At 44.3% G+C, this 22,113-nt stretch overlaps 1 protein-coding gene across 2 annotated transcripts in view; it reads right to left on the minus strand.

Moving 5' to 3' along the window:
• glg1b (golgi glycoprotein 1b) overlaps positions 1-22,113 on the minus strand; it is a gene marked incomplete at its 5' end in the record, with an annotated part of 178,631 nt that overhangs the window by 34,262 nt on the left and 122,256 nt on the right. Inside the window, 11 exons of one of the 2 annotated variants that reach the window (XM_084337369.1) lie at positions 178-264; positions 716-853; positions 2,234-2,251; positions 3,118-3,271; positions 6,779-6,880; positions 11,304-11,425; positions 14,670-14,887; positions 16,297-16,483; positions 17,777-17,848; positions 18,583-18,786; positions 20,488-20,703. In XM_084337369.1, the coding sequence (XP_084193495.1) occupies positions 178-264; positions 716-853; positions 2,234-2,251; positions 3,118-3,271; positions 6,779-6,880; positions 11,304-11,425; positions 14,670-14,887; positions 16,297-16,483; positions 17,777-17,848; positions 18,583-18,786; positions 20,488-20,703 (1,518 nt within the window). The remainder of the gene's footprint in view (positions 1-177; positions 265-715; positions 854-2,233; positions 2,252-3,117; positions 3,272-6,778; positions 6,881-11,303; positions 11,426-14,669; positions 14,888-16,296; positions 16,484-17,776; positions 17,849-18,582; positions 18,787-20,487; positions 20,704-22,113) is intronic. The other variant, XM_084337370.1, reaches the window with a different exon arrangement.

A 22,113-nucleotide genomic window follows, 5' to 3' on the forward strand; every position in this document is an offset into this window, starting at 1 on the left:
CAACAGGCTCATCGTTGGGTTTCAGAGGGTTGACTCTGAGGGTCACGACTGAGGAGGCGTTGTTATGATTCACATTCTATGATCATGGCGACCGGTGAGGCAGTCTAATTGAAGTTGTTTTATTTTTTCTTTACTTTGAGATTAGTGGTTGATCGGGTCAAGTGATTGATAGTTTACCTCAGACTCCAGCTCCGTCAGGTTACCCACGACATCCCTGCAGCCTGGCACAAGGTCGTCTATGTGGTCCTGGAGGCATTCAAGCTCCTAAACGTGCACACACACACACACACACACATAATGTAGGCATTTCCCCATTATACAACAAGCAGACAAATGTAACTACACAACCAACTAAGTTTAAACCACACTCTTTTGGCAATCTGTTGCTCTAAAATAAGCTGTGATAAATGGTCTCATTTAACAATATACAACAAAGGTTTGAAATGCTGCCAGTTGATAAAATATTTGGCCTAAGCATATTCCAAATGTGAGCACGGATCACTCTATATTCCCTTACAGGCTGTATGATGTAGAGAAATTAACCTATGCAGACCATGCGGTATAGAGAAATTAACCTGTTCCCTTGCAGACCATGCGGTATAGAGAAATGAACCCGTTTCCCTGCAGGCCGTACAGTCAGTGTAGAGATTTTAACCCGTTCCCTTGCCGTACGCCGTACGGTGTAGGGAATTGAACCCGTGTGTTTTCTCCCCACCTGTCCCGTCTCGGTCTTCTCACTGCACCACTTTCCCAGGTCGGTCATACAGCGCTTCTGCAGCTCAGGGTCCAGCTTCACATCCAGAGCCCGCTGGTGCAGGATCCTCTGGACCTCCATCTTGCAGTCTCGAGATAACTGGACACACAGACACAAGCACAATGCACACAGGTACGGGTACACACACACACACGCACGCGCGCGCACGCACGCACACACACGTGTCAGTGACACAAAGATTAACTTAAATACACAGACAAACACACACACACACACACACACCACACAAACTCTTGGTACTGTATAATCATATAGAATCAAGGTGTCTTGAGTCATCTCATTGCACACTGCAATTACCACAGCGGTCCCCACTTATCACTGTCAACCTATTCCTGGTACCTCTGCTACATTCAGACTGCAGGCTAAAGTGACCCAAAACTGATTTCTTATGCGTCTCATATGTGACTCAGATCTGGGTTTTGTGTGTGTGTGTGTGTGTAAACAGCACAAATCACAAACCTGGTTTAGGGTAAGGGGTGTGAGTGCAGGAGGAAATGGTTCAAATGTGAGCTCCAGGTATTGATGATGCTGATGCTACATACAGTATTCTACCACATGGCCCCTAATGGCCGCCACCACCACCCAATGTGTCGATAGATAGGCAGCGAGAGCCAGCATACGAGCAGGGTTATCAAGTGGGCACCTCCCTTCACTGGTGTTTGGTCAAGTTAGGCCCACGAAACCTCGGGAAGGCTCAACGTTTTAGTTCCAGCATCCCAGAACCCCCCCCCCCCCCTTCCATGCTAGCTCCCACTGTCCATGATGTCCACACGCTGAGGAGGACATACCATCACCTGTCTGTTTGAAAGCAGAAATAAAGGACTGAACGGGACTGGCCCCCACTGCACATCATTATAAACTAAACCAGAAACACTGAGTTCAGTGGCCTCCATGTTTACTTCCATACGGGCGCGTGTCACGTGCGACGTCGCTTTGTTATTGTCCATGTGTGCATGCAGGTCAGTTCAGGAGCGTGACCAGTTCACACTGGAATCTGATATTGGCCACATTTAAAAAAAAAAAAAAAATGAATAAATAAATAATGATCTGAACACCAAAGTAAAAAATTAAAATAAAAAATAATATCTGATCCGAGTGATAAATCGGACTTGAGCACTAAGGCTTGCAGTGTGAATGTAGGCATCGGGACCAAACGGGGCCAAGGAGGGTGAGTCAGGGCTTAGACATCATTACTCAAATCTCTAGAGTCAAAACTGTGTCTGGTGCCAAATACATACAAGGTGTAGATCCCAGCCCTGACTAGACCCTTTTGGCCGTGCGGTGGAAGATGTGCTATTGGTTCCGAGCATTACAATTATCTCACCCTTTACTCAAATTAATATGGCCCATTGATGGCCAAATCTGTTATCATATAATCTCATATAACATCGTCATCATCATCATCATCCAATACCATGATTAATATCGATCAATTTAGGTGAACCGTTATACACTTACATGGTCTCCTGGTTTTGGCTGTTAAATTCAAAACACGATAGGGTTAATATATGACTTAATAATACAATTGTCTCACTTTCTTACTCATGGAGAACTGGGGTGTAATAGACTGTTATCCCTGCACTCTCTTAACATTAACAAACTGTACGTTATCTCTGCACTCTCCTAACATTAACAAACTGTACGTTATCTCTGCACTCTCCTAACATTAACAAACTGTACGTTATCTCTGCACTCTCCTAACATTAACAAACTGTACGTTATCTCTGCACTCTCCTAATATTAACAAACTGTATGTTATCTCTGCACTCTTAACATTAACAAACTGTATGTTATCTCTGCACTCTCCTAACATTAACAAACTGTATGTTATCTCTGCACTCTCCTAACATTAACAAACTGTATGTTATCTCTGCACTCTAACATTAACAAACTGTATGTTATCTCTGCACTCTCTTAACATTAACAAACTGTATGTTATCTCTGCACTCTCTTAACATTAACAAACTGTATGTTATCTCTGCACTCTCTTAACATTAACAAACTGTATGTTATCTCTGCACTCTCTTAACATTAACAAACTGTATGCTATCTCTGCACTCTCTTAACATTAACAAACTGTATGTTATCTCTGCACTCTCCTAACATTAACAAACTATGTTATCCCTGCACTCTCCTAACATTAACTAACTATCTTATCTCTGCACTCTAACATTAACAAACTGTATGTTATCTCTGCACTCTAACATTAACAAACTGTATGTTATCTCTGCACTCTAACATTAACAAACTGTATGTTATCTCTGCACTCTCCTAACACAAGCAGTACATATTATTATATATAATGAATATATATGTTTTTTCTATTGAGGTTGGCCTCTCACCCGCCGGCCCTGCTCCTCTGTTCGGTAGGCGTGTCGGTAGAGGCAGGAGAACACTGCCCCAGGTGGCATCACCTCGCTGGTCTCGTTCCAGCCGTGGGTGTGACACAGGCGGGCAGCGTCTCCCTGGCACTTCTTATACAGGATGGGGTCCAGTCTGAGAGAGAGAGAGACAGAGAGACAGACAGAGAGAGAGAGAGGGGGGGAGAGAGAGATAGGGGGAGAGAGAGGGAGAGAGAGACAGAGACAGAGAGAGACAGACAGACAGAGAGAGAGAGAGACAGAGAGAGAGAGAGAGAGACAGAGAGAGAGAGAGAGAGAGAGAGACAGAGAGACAGACAGAGAGGGAGAGGGAGAGACAGACAGACAGAGAGAGAGCGAGACAGAGAGACAGACAGACAGAGAGGGAGGGAGGGAGAGGGAGAGGGAGAGAGAGAGAGGGAGTGAGGGAGAGAGACAGAGGTGCGTGTTTAACCATAGCGTGTTATTGTAACAACATTTGCATTTTACCCCGTTTGATCATTGCAATATACTTTTCACTGAAAGGAAAGGGGAGGTTTTGGTTTGATAGCATGTAGCAGATTAGAGAAGAACTGTACTACTGTATTGTTTTGCTATCATACTATTAACATACTGTACAACAACATACAACACTAAATCACATTTTCATTTTCCATGGTATACCACTTGTGATTAAGTAGACGTTCATTCAGCAGGCCCGTTTGAAGAAGAATTAGAAAGACAAAGAGGACGAGACCGGCTGCAGTCTTAGTGGGGTGGTGGAGGTGGTTAGGGGTCGATAATTAGATAGAACACATGAGAATTTAGGGTATAATCAAGTCCAAACTGTATTGCGGGTCATTAAGTCCAATATGATGTACTGAAGCAAATGATCCACACATTTCCTAATTGAAACAAAGGCACAAGCCTCACTTATACGGATGGGGCAATAATATGCGTCCACGCCCGATCGATATGATGCAATACATTATGGGGTTCACGATTCAATACAAAAGGAAAGGAGTTTTCAAAGGCAACAACATATTATATAGAATTTTAGATAGATATATTTCCCCATTCCAACGCACATATAATTAGAACCAGAAGTGAAGTGCTCTGGACTCAAACACATAAGAGAGGGGCAAACTTCAGCTCTCAGCCTGGGGTAAAGTACCACTCCCTGGTGTCAGCGGTCTCCGCTGGGATCTCCAGTCTTACTCACTGCATGTACTGTAGGCCCATCTCTGAGTCCAGTCAGGTTGTTGCTCTGATGTGTAGACATGTGTTACACAAGTAGGATACCGGAGCTAATAAGAGAGTGCCTGTTCCCCTCAGTTCACGCCACAAGGAAGACAACATTTTGTCTTCATCCACTCATTGGATTATTGACGTACAAGCCCTCGTGGAAGTTACAGGCGAGGGCACACACACACGGGCACACACACACACAGTATCCCAGTAAGCTCTGGCCCCGATTCTTATTGGTCTGCTGTAGAATTATGTTTATGTTCATCTAATGGTAATGGTATTAACAAATAAATGTCATAATATGGTGTCTCTGCAGGCTTCCATAAAAGCTCAAAATGTCACGTTTATGTCTAGATTCCATTTTTTAAAACCAGATTGCATAATTCCGTCCTTAATTTCCACCAAACAGAATATATTAGCCCCTAAATGGGTCATCAATCACAACATCAAAGGGAAAAGAAGGCCCGTTTACAGTTTATACACTTATAAAAAATACTTATTTACGTAATTAGAATCAGTAACTTTCTATGTTGCATTGGTTATTTGCTCTACAGTATGTGTCAATGATTCAAAGTGGAATTTGCTGATGGACAGGCAGGTGAACATGATGAAAGTCTGCTGTTATGTATAAAGAGGAAATGGTGGAGATGAACAATGTGAACCTGCTGGGGCGATTAAACTTGCAATATTTTTTTTTATCCACTTTTTCTCCCATTTTTTTCTATATTTTCTCCCATCCCAATTTCGTATCATCCAATTCAACCCTCCCCTGTCACGGACGCTGTTTCTTGCCTCCCACAAGCCGGCTGCAATGTGGACTAAGTCATACATAGCACAAGTCCCCTCCGGTACTTGAGGTAACAGCAGTCGCATCTTTTCACCTGCGCAGCTCGATCTCTCAGTGGCGAGGAGTAACGCGTGGGAGGCTCACGCTGCCCCCGACACTTCCTGATTCTACTGCGCAGGCGCACCAACCGACCTGTAGGAGTCGCTGTCCACAACGCCCGATCCCCACCCATCAGTTTCCCACCCCCTAATACGGCCAATGTGTATTAGTATGAACGATCAGCTAAACTGAAAGCAATGTGGAGCGCTGGGCTCGAACAGGCAAGCCCAGCGTCTCCGCATTCGTGGCGAGCGCCTTGCCCACTACGCCACGTAGCCGCCCTTTAAACTTGCAATATTAAAGCAATTATAAACAAATGAAGGAGGCGTGCGTGCGTGCGTGACATACACCAGTGGACCAGTGGGCCCGGCTACATTGATCAGTCGCTGAACGGATAGAAATTTGATGGAAGGTATTTTGTCCGTAGGTTTGTTTTTCAATTAGAACCAAACGTGTAAATCATGCGTTTGAAGAAACAACACGTGAAAACGGATGCAAATCTGTCGTAGGTGGACACATCGTCAGCCCTTTCCAACAAATGGATACTCCTCACTGAAAGATAATTAAAAACAGACATCGACGGACAGACACAAAAGGAATATAGCCGGGCCCTAACTTTTCAGTTTCGATAGTTTGCGACGAGAGGTTTCTGTTACTTAACAAGGAGGCCTTCAAAAATCCATTAAAATCCGCTGTAGAACGCAATTTTATTATGACACAATTCCCAGCAGCAGAGAGGACGGGTGAACATAAAAGAGTCTATATTTCAGTCTGCCTGGCTGCTCAAATTAACTTTATTTCCCCGAGCTCTTCACTTCATAAATCAGCCGTGTGCCACTGAAAACACAAAACACTAGGAACTTTTAAACAATGACTCCAGAATCCTGCAATCTGCACTCATTTATGAATTCATCCCGCAGCAGCAAGGTGAGGGCGTGTTGGTGCCGTGTGATCACTATGGCTGCTCTGGCAGATCAAAAGAAAAACATTTGCTCATCAAATTCCATGACTAGTCCACGACTAATGGACCTGTCTCAAACCCCGCCCTCTTTTCTTGATCCTCCAATCACAACTGTCGCTTACCTCGGACAAACTTGGTTTGTCCGAGGTAAGCGACAGTTGTGATTGGAGGATCAAGAAAAGAGGGCGGGGTTTGAGACAGGTCAATTCCATAACTAACATTTGTCGGTGTCCAATGTTGTTACCTTTATTTTTTGTTTGTTTGTCGAGTAGCAGATTGAATGTCTTGTGTCTAAAAAGCAGCTGCCATCACATGTGACTTAGATAATGAGGACATACTTTATTTGGCGTATATTATCCCTTCAAAAGGTTATCTACATCTACCAGCAGTAAAGATGTACATTAAAACATCATTTTCACATTCCACAACAATTCCCAAGCTTTCCCAAACCATATGAACCCTGGGGTCCAGTAGTAGTAGTAGTAGTAGTAGAGGTTCAGAGTTTGTGGTGGGGAGGAAGGTGACAGTTAAAGGTTAAAGGTTAGAGGTGAGGGGGAGATAGGACTCACTTCCAGTCCCGAGAGATGAAGTACTGCAGCTCCAGCAGCCTGTGCTCACAGTCCTCCACCATCTTGTCTGTGTAGAGGTGTTCCATCAGGCAAGACAGGATCCTGCACACACACACACACACACACACACACGGTTGTGTGTCAATCATCATCATCAAATCAGTTGATAATTAAGCAACAACATATGAGAGTGAGTGCTATATCATGGTTATTTTATTGGCATGGGTGGGCTGCGGTCATAGAAACCAGGCTGTAGGCCAAGTTTGTTTCCGATACATTTATTTCACAGCAGGTGGAGAGAAACTTTCAGCGAGTCAAGAGACTGACTACACACAGCCTATGGCACACAGTCACATACGAGTATAGCGTTCGCTTTGGGTTGCACAAAAAAGAAAATAAACGTAGTGTATGAAAGAGATTATATGGCCTCTCAATCTAATCTGGTGAAAGCAATCACTGTGTCACTACAGTGTCACTATCCAAATCAGTGAACTGGTAATGCTTGCTTACAGCGCAACAGGACAGGGTTTAAAAAATAATAATAAAAAAGGCAGAAACAGACAGACACACACCTCCAATTTACAAACTCATCGCCTGCCCTGCTCGTGGGAGAGCTGGAATCATTTAAATCTAAGAGTTTAATCTTAATTTAATCTAGTTTTACGCCACAGAACAATGTATTAATTTAGCTTTACTCAACAGAACAATGTATTCATGTAGCTTTACTCAGAACAATGTATTCATGTAGCTTTACTCCACAGAACAATGTATTTACTCTCAGGGGTCTACGCTAACCTTTTTCCCAAGGAGCACATGAAAGAATTTAGGAGCACACAAATAAATGTAGGAGCACACAAAGAAGTGTAGGAGCACAGTGAAAAGTAACAAGTAACAGAGTTAATTAACAAACTATTTATTACATGCATATTATACTGTGCGTGCGTGTGCATACTAAGGGACAAACATCTGTGCAATAGCACATATCACCAAAATCACACATTGGCCCATGCCTACTAGACACAAAGGATATCTGTTGTCCAGCTGCTTTTGTATGTTGTAGTGTGGTCACAATATCAACATTTTGACTTCGATACCGATAGAAAAGGTAATGGAATATATTAGATGACAGAACATGGAATTTATTTTATACATACAACTCTTTAATGAATTATAATTTTAATTAACAGCTAAATAAATGAGCAAAAACAGGAAAGGACACCAACACTCTTATCTTTTATGATGAGACCTCACTTGGAGAACACAAGGCAGAACGGACTTAAGGAGTAACAGTTACACAAGTCCATTATATCTGGTGAACAGACTTCATATCTGGTATTGAATAATTTGCAGTTAATTCATGCATTTTAGTAATGCAAGTCTGGTTTTATTAATAAAATAATTAATTGATCAAAACAGAATGCTGGGGAAGTAAATGATCTGTAACTGACTGGGAGAGACAGACCGAGCAGGGGTTCTCTATGGATTAGTGATGTTAAGATTCACAGATTCGCATCGGTGCACCGGCATAAACGTTCAAGATGCGAGTGCATCGGTAGAAAAAGTGCACATCGGCTACAATTCAGGTTGAACTCGCGATGCATCTGTTGTAGCGCCTTTGCATCGGTCAAAACCGATTCCTTCATATAATTTCCTCTCATCCACTTCTGTCAGCAGTGCACTGCACACAGCAGAGACTATCTTTGCTTCGCTACTACGGAAGGCGAGAGCCGCGTCACAGTTATCAACAATCAGGGAAGTCGAGGAGAAAGAGATACACAGCGCACCGAAAAGTACACTACATACAAATCAAATGTTCGGATTTTTCAAGAAAGACGGACAACTTGACAAATCCCAAGCAATTTGCGAACGATGCCGTGCCCCTATAAAGTACACAAGTAGTACGACAAACTTAGCGACGCACATAAACAGGCGACATGGTGTGGATACTACGTCTGCCTCCTCCTCCTCCCCCTCCTCCCTGGATTCAGCTGAAGCTAACCCGGCCAGCGGCAGCAAGACTGGTGAGCAACATATAGCAGCTTTTTTTCACGCTCCGCTGGCTAACAAGTCTACCCGTTCCAAATCAATAACAAACGCTATCGGAAAAACCTGAAAGTAAGACATACGAGTTAAATCACTCAGTGAGGTGTTATGTCTGTGAGTGGTGTTTAGTTTACAGCAGCGTATGAATGAATGAATGAGAACTTTATTTAACAGATTGCAGAATGGGTACAATACAGTACAGCTCAATACACACACTTGTTAAGGGGATGCAGACCAGAGAAAGACTTTTGTCTTGTTTACATCAGGGTCCCCCATTTTCAATTAATAATGAATTGTAAGTAAGGGTGCAATTAGCACTGTGCAATCCATTATTTGTGGATCTAGCCCCAGGTGTCGACAGCAGTGTTGGATAACACGTCTGAATCACACACACACACACACACACACACACACACACACACACACAGACAGACTGCGCTCCGCGTAACTCAACTCGTTATTATTTTGCGCATAGATTGCAGAACTACGGGAACGTTTTGATTATATTTTAAAGGCTTTGCCATAACGTTAAACGAAACAAGTGGAATTTCGAAGCTGTAAGCAGAATACAAGTCATATGAACACCCACGATAGTGTTCTAAGTTCTTCCCCCTTCCTACTGTATAAGAATTAAAAACGCATTGCAACGAGAACAGAGGTTATTTGTTGAGTTTATGTGTATACAAAACCCTAGCAAAAAATGTGTCTTAAATGAATGAAAAGCATACATGCTGTGGATACAGAGCATATCGTGTGGGTGATATGACTTGTATTCTGCTTACAGAATTCCACGTATTTAGTTTTACAATGTCAAAGCCTTTTAATATACATCAAAACGTTCCCGTATTTCTGCAATCTATGCGCAAAATAATAACAAGTTGAGTTCTAACAAAGAACGTATTACATGCTGGGTAGGCTGATAGAGTAAACTATGATATGAATATGAATATGATATGATATAAGGTATACTGGTCCGTCCGCGAGGATAGCGAGGAGTCGGATAGCCATTAAATGCCATTTGAGAATATAGGCTATTAATGCAAAGCGACGGCCTATAGCCTATACATATTATTTAATGTTTTCATAAGCGTAAAGATACAACAGCTAGATTAATGATCAAGTTAGTTTACTGTATGCAGGCTTCGCAGGGCTGTGCCATGTGTTATTATATATGCGCAAGTTACTGTTGCATAATGTAGGCTATGGCTGCTATTATGTAATTCATATAGGCTACCTAATACCGACAACAAAATAGATTGTATGCCTCTAGTACAAATCATATTATACCCGGTAGCCAATCGAACTAAACGAATAAAGGCATTCATATTCCAGCATGGTTATAATGACACACCAACGCCAAACAGTGGTTATCGAATGGTCTTTATTAGTATTTTGAGCTGTCCAGGCAGAATTACAGCAATGGTCTTAGGGAGTCGTTGATATCTGACATCACCATGTACAAGTCCGCCAGCCTTTTATTTATCCCATAACACGGGTTGTGTCTTCTTGGTTCGGCAGCGCCTCAGTGAACAATCTCGCTCGTGGAGTTTCTCATAGTTCGCTCGGGTCAGTCCATTATTTCACATCCCATGGGGGGTGTTTCATGACCATATATGGATAATCATGCACGAGCATTGACGGTAGAACAAAGAGGTATTTATCAACACGGAGGAGCGTAGGACCCGTGTACGCACGGTTGATAAATCCCAATATTTCTGTGCGTACACACATTCTAAATTCTGTGCTTACGTACGAAAATAGAACACTTTCTAAGAATTGTTGATAAATGAGGACCCTGGTCCTTTTCAACATTTACATCCTCCCTCTCTGTCAGCTTCCCCGCCATTTCAACCTGGACTTGCACTGCTATGCTGATGACACTCGGATATACCAAATCCTCCCCCACAACCCACCCCACTCTCCTGCCTGTCTGCAAGAAAAGCCTGGATGCACCAAAATGTCCTCTAACCCGACAAGTGACCAAACTGACCTCCTCTTCCCCTAGCTCTTCTCCAGAGCAACTCCCAGGCTCTGGAATTCTCCCCCCTAAGACGTCAGAAACCCAACGGTCCATCGCAGTTTTTCAATTCCGCCTCGAGACCCATTTCTTCTTTTCAAGCGACTTTGCGTTCTAGAAAAGCGCTATATAATTCAGAAGTATGATATTATAATTATATACATAGGCTAGTTGTGAAAGGCCTTCAGTTGGGTGGTCTCATTAGGAAGAGGTGTTTCACACTATCTGCCTCGTTATATTACAGGTTTCAACCTGGTTATCAACTGACCACATTATGTGACCAGCAGGTTTACTGTGCATTTACACCGTTTACGTTTCTCCCCCGTTTGCAATATAAATTAACATACAATACATTATTCAAATATGTATGCACACACAATCATATCCATGTGTACCTGTTTGTATGCCCGTCTCTCTTTGTCCTAGTGTGTGTGTGTGTGTGTGTGTGCGAGTGTGTGTACTCACATGGGGTCCCCGCTGCGGATGTGTTTACACGCGGTTTGGATGACTGACTCGCAGGCCTCGTTGAGGGCTCGGTCAATCCTGTAATCTGCCCCTGGGTCTGCAGACTGGATCAGTGTCTGGAGCTGTGAGGGGAACACACAGATAACCAAGTGGCCATTGTAATAAGTCATTTCCTAACAACAAAATAGACTGGCCTTGCACAACAATTGGGCAAAAGGAAACACACTTCCTGAGGGCTGCAGAAGGCTCTGCCTATGTTTCAATCCCTAACCCCACCACATCCTGTGTAAGCCCTTCCTATCAAGTCAGTATCAAAATGGAAAGGCTGGATACTTTCTTAAGGGCAGTTATTGACCCATGTGCACTAGTTCAAGAGTGAAAACACTTGAGGGGCGAATTCATAAAGAATGGATTGCGGCCGCTAATAGCACCCTTAACACTTTGGTCGCCAGGCTTATATTCACAATAAACCATCCCACGCCAGCTCTATTTGTCTATGGAGCAGTTCCGCTTCTTTGCAGGGCTATAACTTTTTAAATTGTATTGCTAAATTGACATTACTATGGCCCATTCAACGTCAAGTATCTATTGTTCAGGGTGTAGCAACGTTATACTTTTTCATTCACATATTCATACTAAAATACGGTCTAAAGTATAAATATGTTTTTATCGTTTTCTGCAGCTTTCTCCAGAACGTGATTTATAGCCCTAAAATAAATGCATTATATTGATGATCAAATACAGTTTGATAGCGATCTGCGCGAGATAAAAAATGTCAAATGGACGTGCTTCTAGAAGTTACTACTTATCATCTGATGTTGACCGGATGGGGGGGGGGAGGTCGTTTATAATTCCGTGGCCAACGTTAGATGATTCATCTAGTGTGGGTGATATGATCATCAGAGCAGTTTATATCGAACACGTTAAAAGAAAACGCTGAATCTCACCGTAGCTTCCTCGTAGCGTTGGGCGATGAGCGTGGAGCAGAAATATTCCTATTATGGGATGTAGAAATATGCGATCCATCTCCAGGTTTTATAATAGTATATACGTCCAAATCATGTTGTTTATCGAGTTATTGGTAACGGATTGCTATCCATTGTGTCTAGCTCGAGTCCTGGGACTATTAGCGAGTGATCGGACCGAATTGGAATGAGCACCAGCTTCCGTTTCCTGTTTCCGGTTTGGGCGATCCGCCGATCGGCCATCAGATGGCGCTCTTGAACCGTTGGAGAGTTGAGAGGGGATCAACAGTAGATGTCAAGTCTCCGGGGGAGAAATATGATTGCGATCACAGATTTTTGAAATATTGATCTCAAAGACGTGGTACAGCGTCTTTGGCAGAATGAGCATGGCGGGGAATGACGTGGTAAGGCGTTTTTGGTGACCAAAGTGTTAACTGCGTGTGATTTGTGCCCACTATGTGCTCCGTCTTAACCACATATGCATCGGGAAGTAAAAGTTCTGTGTACTCACATTTCTGTTTACCGGTACTTGTTGCCAGATACCTGTTTTTATGTTCCAGCCCCAGAGAGGTAGGAGCTGGAAAACATAACGGTTCCATAGCCTGAAGTCTTGTGTAGTACAGGTCCAAAGTTTATAACAATCCCATGGAAAATTTGTGTTTTACAAAGGTTTTTGTAATGTGTGTACCAGCGTTAATTCGGCATGATTATCCAAAATGGCTGTCCGCTTTCCATTGATTCCGAGGCTCTAGTCGAAACAAAGGACTTCCCTGGCTTCTTCTACCCCTTTCTCAATGCGATCAGCCCCTGCATGGGATAGCGTTGGCTCCAGAATTTCATTAGCTACAAAAGGTGGTCAATAATTTCGCCATCAGCAGTGACTGGTCCATACAGGACCCGACCAAACCGGACGTGGTCACTTGTCCGAATGACTTGTCAAATGATGCTCGTCAGATGTTTAGTCTTGTAACTCGAGAAACGCAGCCTGGAGCTGGCAGACGAGGGCAAAGTGACAAACGTGTGCACGCTTGCATGCGTGGTGGACCGACGGCCACTTAAGGACCTATTCACTCAAGATATTGCGCAAATTATATACTAGCGCAAAAACGTTTTTCAAATGGAACACATTTCAAAAGTTTATTCTGGAGCATGAGTGTGTGGGTTCTATTGTCTTTATTGTGATTATTACCTAACCCACCGGATCACCGGAGACGCTGACCATGACACCCCTTATAAATGTGCTTAGTTACCACCAACTCTCTGAAGACGTAAATAACTTCACTTTAACTGCGTGTGGCAATTAGCACCCATCTTTGTGAACCCGAACAACTGCCTCTTTGAACTGCTGCGGTCAGGCAAGCGATACCGGAGTCTCAAGGCGAGCACAGAAAGACTCAGAAGTAGCTTCTATCCCCAGGCCATCAGGCTGCTAAACGAACAATGAATGAACACTACACAACAACAACCACCAAACGCACATAGCACACACATCCACACGCACACACTCACTTTAAACAAACACACTGTAGCACCCACTCCACACACTTTATAGCACACACCCACTTTAAACAAACACACTGTAGCACCCACTCCCCACACTTTATATTTATGGATGAAGGATTGCACTACAACTCGTACACCTTACTGTAAATTGTACCTAAAATTGTACCTCATCCCATTTCTGCTTTGCACTAGATAGTACTGTACATTAGTACACTGCATAGTATTGTGTATTGTATATTATATGGTAACTCAGAACATTGTACATATGTCTATACCGAACACTGTGACCTCATTTTCTTCTTCTAAATTCATGCTATATTATGTTATTATGTTATTTGATACTATCTTGTCTAGCACAGTCTCTGGAGCGTAACAGTAAGAAGCATTTTGTATGAAAGTATTCTGTACTTCTGTATGACAACTATTAAAGAACTTGAACTTGAACTTGAACTTGGAGTGTTTTTGCAATGAGGCTCATTTGCATAAAAAGGGGCAAATTTTCCGCCCATATAACTACATTTAAATACCCGCAAATAGCACGGACGCTCATAGACGCAATGATGATGGCAACACAGCTAGCACGGTATTTCACCCTTTGCGAGTGCTTTGTGAATAGCAACGTTTGTTTTGGGGCTATTTGCACAGGCATAGCGTCAGAAAAAGCCATGCAATCCCTTTGTGAATTCGCCCCTGAGTGATTGAATGAGTCAGTGAGTGAGTGAATGAGAGTGATTTATTGAGTGAGTGAGTGAGTGAGTGAGTGATTTATTGAGTGAGTGAGTGAGTGAGTGAGTGAGTGAGTGAGTGAGTGAGTGAGTGAGTGAGTGAGTGAGTGAGTGAGTGAGTGAGTGAGTGAGTGAGTGAGTGAGTGAGTGAGTGAGTGAGTGAGTGACCTCACCGCACTCTGGCAGAGGCTGTCCACGTTGTTCCCCTTGTCCCCTCTCCCCACCCTCATGAGACAGTGCAGGGTGCGTCCCTTGCGGTGGAGGCCGGAGCAGTGGGACTCGATCTCTCCTCTGCAGTGCAGCACAATCTCTGGGCTCAGGGAGAAGTCCTCCATCAGCATCCGCCTGTAGTCCAGCATCTCCCCCTGGCACTCGCCACTCACTGTACGGCCTGAGACACACACACAGATTATGGCCTCCAGTGTAATGCCTGTGCCCGGGGGCTCCCCTCAGCACCTCTAAATCATACATTTACGGACCATTAGAGGGCCCTGCTGGGCCCCGACAATCCCCTGACAGCGGCCCTGATGGCGGCCTTGATGGAGGTCCTGATGGCCTCCAAGCATATTGTTCAATTAGAGGAAAAGGTGCATACAAATAACCAATCACATAGGCACATGCAGCATGAGCAACACACAGCCCCACACACACATACATACCGTACACACACACACCATTTCCACTGGCCGTGCTGGTGTGACGGACTGAATTTTCTGTCAGTATCACAAGATTTAGTGCCTCCAATCTTATCTTCACACAGTATATTGATATTTTCCATCGTAAAATGGTAAATGGTGCATTTATTCAAAGTGCTTTACAATTTAGTTTGTTCCTCACACGGCGGAGGCAACCATGCGAGGTGCCAACCTGCTCATCGGGAAGTTAGGGGTTAAGTGTCTTGCTCGAGGACACTTCAGCATGCTGCCCGGGAGAAGCAGGAATCTAACCAGGAACCTTCCGATTACCAGACGGCCGCCATTGTAATTGTTTTTAAACAAGTATAATTTGTTACTGTAATGTTAAATGACGAAACTTTATAATCTTTGCGTGGATAGAGTGCTACAATTTAATTATACAATTATTCATTGGATCCGATGCAAAAAGGAGGGCATTGGAGAGCATGAGGATATCAATACAACAATACAAGGTGCTCATGAGTTTGGGGGGTAAAGTAGGGATTATTTATTTATTAATTTATTTATTTATTTATTTGGGAATTATTCATTTCTGAGAGATGAAATCATTCCATTTATATAAAAGGGCTGAATGACAAGCTCGGTGATGCTCGGTCTATCGACGTGCCCCAGAAAACCTTGAGCTAACAAGCAGTGGTGCAGAATGACATGCGCTTCAATCAGCTTCCTGAAATAGCAAACCGACTTTTACCGCTAGCCATGCCGTTTGCAACAAACACAAGGTTTGAACATGGCTGATTCTGTCACAGCAAAGTCACACAAACTCATTTAGCCGCTCCGTATCAATGTGCTGCGGCTTTCTGGGCCGTTTCGGGCTGCCAGGTTTTCTCATTTGACTGAATCGCTAATCTCTGTTCTCTTCTGGGAGATCCAGGGCCACGAGCGGAACAGGCAATTGTAGCGATTGTACGTCTATTGTAGGCTTTATTGCAGCAAACGCACGCCACACAAAACAGTCATTCTATCAGCCAGAGCAGGCTCCTACACACACACAAATATACAGACACAAATAAATATACATGCACACACACAAACAAATATTCACACACGCACAGACAGAACATCAGCACAAACAGTACACACACAAACAGACACGAGCACCCACCCCTGTGCACGGCGGACTCGAGGCAGAGCAGCAGGTAGGAGAGGCGAGCCTCGCGGGCGCGCGGCAGGTTGTTGTCCAGGTTACAGCGGTACTTCCTCAGGTCGGCCTTGCAGGCCTTGGCCAGGCTGTAGCTCACCTTGTAGTCCTGAGCGATCAGCTTCTGACGGGTGGTGAGGGCGTCACGACACTGAAGGAGGAGGACATGGAGTAAACTGCTGGTCTTTATAGACATTTCCTGCTTGACCTCTGTGTTGCTGCATGTTCACACTCCCGCCACATCCATCACCAGCTCCGCTAGTGGGAGGTATTTTATTTTTTTTATTATCTTTCCCCCCCCCTCCTTTTTCCGTTTTTCTCCCATCCCAATGTTAGTCGTTATGCCAATTCCCAATCCCCTTCCTGGTCGTTGCGCACTCTACCCCCTACCGTCAGTCTGGGAGGGCAGAGACTATCACATGTGTACCCAGCCCACCGCTTCTTTTCACCTGGCAGCGCGGACTCTCACTGGGGGAGTGTAACGTGTGGAAGGTCACACTACCTCTCCCAGATCCTTCCCTCGCTGTGCAGGCGCCCCGACCGACCTGTAGGAGTCGCTGTTTACAACGACCAGGACCCACCCCACCGGCTTTCCCACCCGCTGACACTGCCAATTGTGTCAGTATGGACGGTCGACCAAGCCGGAGGCACCGCAGCTGGATTCCCACTGTCTCTGCGGTGGTAGACAGACGCTTAGTCCGCTGCGCTACCCGGCTGCCCAGTGGGGGGTATTCTGCTCATATAGCTATTCATGTGGTTCCTCGTACCCCGTGAATGAGTAATCATCAAAACTTTATAATAATACATTGAAATAAAGGTCTAATTGTGTTTAATTGTAAACATAGTATCTCCTGATTGAAATACATTTTGTATAAAATGGTGGTTGATTGGGCGGCTACGTGGCGTAGTGGGCAAGGCGCTCGCCACGAAATGCTGGAGACGCTGGGCTCGTCAGTTCGAGCCCAGCGCTCCACATTTGCTTTCAGTTTAGCTGGTCGTCCGTACTAATACACATTGGCCGTATTAGGGGGTGGGAAACTGATGGGTGGGGATCGGGCGTTGTGGACAGCGACTCCTACATGTCGGTTGGTGCGCCTGCGCAGTAGAATCAGGAAGTGTCGGGGGCAGCGTGAGCCTCCCACGCGTTACTCCTCGCCACTGAGAGATCGAGCTGCGCAGGTGAAAAGATGCGACTGCTGTTACCTCAAGTACCGGAGGGGACTTGTGCTATGTATGACTTAGTCCACATTGCAGCCGGCTTGTGGGAGGCAAGAAACAGCGTCCGTGACAGGGGAGGGTTTAATTGGATGATACGAAATTGGGATGGGAGAAAATATAGAAAAAAATGGGAGAAAAAGTGGATAAAAAAAAATGGTGGTTGATTGATTGAATATCTAGGATATCATGACACACAACTTCCTGTTCTTCTGTGGTTCTGCCATACCTTCTCAGACATGGCCTCCTCGAACTTGTGGTTGAAGAGACACTTGTAGACTTTGCCCTCTCCTGCTTGGGTCTGGGGGGGGGGGGGGGAGAGAGAGAGAGAGAGAGAGAGAGAGAGAGAGAGAGAGAGAGAGAGAGAGAGAGAGAGACAGGCAAGATGTTACCAATTCTCCACAGATTTCTATGTGCAGTCAATCAGTTTTTTTTATCAGTATACAACAATGATAATCAGTGCCAAAAGGAGCCTTGCGTTCAATCAGGAGGATGAGAGAGAGAGAGAGAGAGAGAGAGAGAGAGAGAGAGAGAGAGAGAGAGAGAGAGAGAGAGAGAAGAGAGAGAGAGAGAGAGAGAGAAATCAGTCACTTTGCCTATGACTTAAGATTAGACAAAAATGACAAAGCCAATTTTTATTCAACCCGAGAAACTATGATTCAATTTCTGTGTGTGTGCGTGTGTGTGTGTGTGTGCGTGTGTGTCTTCTTGCATGCTTGGGCCCAGGTGGCTTTTGGGGCCAAAACATCGTCACAGGGTTCCGGACTGATCCCTCTGACAAATGATGGAATTATGAAGTAGGGAGAGGGGAAGGAGAGGAAACAGGGAGGGAGGGAAGGAGAGGAAGGGAGAGGCATGACAGACAATGGTTGCGTTTACATGAAACCATACAATTCCGATATTATTGGGGATACTCGTTTATTCCAGGAGCTGGCGCATGTGTAAATGCCATATCCCATTTATGTTGGCCTGGGATAAGAGAAACCCCGAATATGATATCTGGAACATGATGTCATATTGATAATATCAACGTACGTGTTCGCAGAAGCGCTCGCGGTCGTCACGGCAGGCGAAGTAGAGGTACCGGTCCAGGTGGAAGTCGTCCGACGACAGCTCCGCCACGCGCATGATCGACTTCTTACACTCCTCCCTGATTGGGTGAGCCTGCTCCTGCTGCTCCGCCTCCCTCACCAGGGCTTTCTCCAGACAGGCAATGACCTCGCCCTGAGAATGGATGTCCTGGAGGGTGGAGGGAGGAGAGAGAGAGAAAAGAAGAGTGAAAAAGGGAGTGGGTAAGAGAGATGGACAAATGCGGAGGGAGACAAGATCTCTCTCTCTCTCTCTCTCTCTCTCTCTCATCAAAGCCAGTCAGCTGGGGACTGAGTCACTCAGTTCATCCATCTGTCTGATGACACAATGAATCCATCTCCATTTTCTCTCTCTCTCTAATGAAAACAATGGAGCCAGAGGCACCGAGGGCGGCCTCTCAACGTGTCCAGAAAAACAGTTTTCTGTTCAATACCCGTCGCTCAATGACAACAGAAAGCAAAGCATATTTGTGAAATGTATTCATAAAACAAACACAATAAGGAAAACAATGACAAGCAATTACATGCATACAAACACATACATGTAAACACAGCTGCTCATGCACATAACCAGATAAACCCACGCTTGCATACAGAGCCAAGATCATCACCCCCACTACCCGAGCCTTCCACTGCATATGAATTAGGGATGTGCATGACTGACCAAAATCATTTTAGAATAGTCTACTGTTGTTAACACATTGACTGCCAGATTTCTCGAGTTAACTCGCCATGCGTTGAATGCCAGACCCGAGATTTCTCGGGTTTTGGCGTTTTTTTCTTTTATTAGATTTTTTTTAATTAATTACAGGTTCACGGACCTCGGTGTTACCATAGGAAATCATTCTGAAATCCCAAAAGCGCAATACCGGCCGCATCCTGCTAGGTGGCAGTATCGCCCACCCTTTGAAACCTTATTTCACACCCGGTTACATCGTATATGGTCCGGGCGCAGAATTTAGACCAAGCCAAGTGAATCGCTTCAATTATTCAAAACGAATGCCGTTACCCGGACGATCAAAGCATCAAAAAACGACCCCCCCCCCCCCCCCCCCCCCCCCCCCCGCCCCCTCCCTGTCATGCATTCATGAAACATAATACCTATTATATACCTTTGAATTGGAAGTAGTAGCGTGTACAGGCGAGCAACGCCAACGCTTTTAGCTAAATTCACGTATTGCTCCATAGCGCCGTTTTCAGGAATTAGCCAGGATCACTCTGAAACTTTACAATATTCACCACGGTATAACACGCGAAAGTATACATGAAAAATCTATACATTCATTATTTTTCACATGTTGAACGATGGATTGTTAATGTCAAATGAGCCATAGTATTGTCTCCATAGCTATAATATAGATATAGCCCTGCAAACACTGTAACACAGTGAAAATCCCTATATTTTACAGCGCTGGCAGCGCTAGTACAAAGATGGGAAAACAGCGTGGCAGTCAATGTGCTTGACGTTTCTGGTCGCGCCAATCGTGTGACGGCAAGTTCTTTCGGCCGGTTAAGCTTAGGCACTCTTTCGAAGTTGGTTAAGGTTAGAGTTTGTCTTAGAGCATGGCGATAGAACGCCAGCCCTGATTCCAAACTCTAACCATAACCAACTTCGAAAGAGTCGCCTAAGCTAACCAGTGATAGAACTAGGCGTTAGGTAGTTTGCTGCTGGTCGAGGCGGAAATGGGCGCGTCACGCGATTGGGCGCACATGTCACATGACCAGAAACGTCAGTGGCCAATCAGATCGCACCAGAAACGGCAGTGGCCAATCAGATTCGCAAAACGCGAACGCGGAAGCATACATGCGTTAGGAGGATTCGAATAGACGCGGTCCTGACCCCTCGACCCACCTTCTCTCCGATGTTGATGCTGCCACAGTGCAGGGTGTTGATGTCTTCTTTGCACTTGTCCATGAAGCCACAGATGAGGCGGAAGTCGCTGAAGACGATGCTGGTCATCTTGGTGACGTACTGGTGACACTGGTACTCTGTGATGTTGCCACGGTGATCGACCAGGCAGGACACCAGGAAGCCCCTCCCCCGCTCCTCCTCGTTACACTCCTTTATCTGGTGGGGGGGGGGGAGTGATGCAACAGTGGTGTTAACACCGGGATGCAATATACAATGTGGGTTTAGAATGGTTTGTAGGGAACAGGGTATATGATGCATGTTATTCGGTCTCCTCATTAAGATTCCTCGATCTGGTGGGGAGAACAGTGATGAAGAAATATATACATGTTGTATTGTTGTCTATATATATAATATTTATATGATTACTCCTCCGCTGCCTCCTCATTAGACTCCTGGTGTGAAGGGTGGCTTAGTTACAGATCCAATACTTGGAATCAGAGTCCGACGTCAGAGTCGGAAATCTGTGTCCGATGCAAAGTGTTGAATTGGTCCCAGGCAAAGTGCAAGGCATACGAGCCGCCACTAGGGGCAGTGTGCCTCAGCGTGAATAAGTAAATGAGTGAACGAGTTAGCCACATTGCTGGTCTATGGGGTGCTTCGCATCTTAAAAAAAAAATAATAATAATAATATATCGCCCGATTATATTAACGGCAAAAAAGAATTTAACTCACGATTAACTTTTAAGAAATTAATTAATTTATTTTATTTTATTTTTACTTTTTTTTTTTACTAGACTTCACTCAGGTGTATTATTGATGCTCTCATTGATACTATGTTTGTTTCTGAAGTGTGTGTGTGTGTGTGTGTGTGTGTGTGTTGTGTGTGTGTGTGTGTGTGTGTGTGTGTGTGTGTGTGTGTGAGTGAGAGATATAGAGAGAGAGGGGGGTGAGAGAGATGAGGAAGGGGCAAGAGAGAAAGAGAGCTGGGAGAGTGTGTGTGAGAGAGAGGGGGGGGGGTGTGATTACTCAGCCCTTGTGTGGGTGAATGTAACAAGTTCCTAACATTTTCTTTACCCTATTATTTCATGCACACTTTATTCATTGTTTTAAATTATTATTTTCTTTTAACACTTTGATCGCCATGGGTTAAATTCATAATTTACCATCCCTCGCCATCTCTATTTGTCTATGGAGAAGTTCCCCTTCTTTGCAGGGCTATAACTTTTTAAATTCTATTGCTAAATTGCCATTATTATGGCCCATTCAATGTCCTATATGTATTGTTCAGGGTGTAGAAACGTTAAACTTTTTCATTCACATATTCATACTAAAATATGGTCTAAAGTATAAGTATGTTTTTATCGTTTTCTGCAGCTTTCTTCAGAACGTGATTTATAGCCCTAAATGCATTATATTGATGATCAAATACAGTTTGGTAGGAATCTGTGTGAGATAAAAAATTTCAACTGGATGTGCTTCTAGGAGTTACTACATATGATCTGATGATGACCGGATGGGCGGGGGATCGTTTATAATTCCGTGGGCAGCGTTAGATGATTCATCCAGAGTGGGTCATATGTTCATCATAGCAGTTTATATGGAACACGTTAGAATATAACGCTGAAT

The sequence above is a fragment of the Notolepis coatsorum genome (genome assembly GCF_963971535.1).
Source record: "Notolepis coatsorum genome assembly, chromosome: 20".
Lineage (NCBI taxonomy): Eukaryota > Metazoa > Chordata > Actinopteri > Aulopiformes > Paralepididae > Notolepis > Notolepis coatsorum.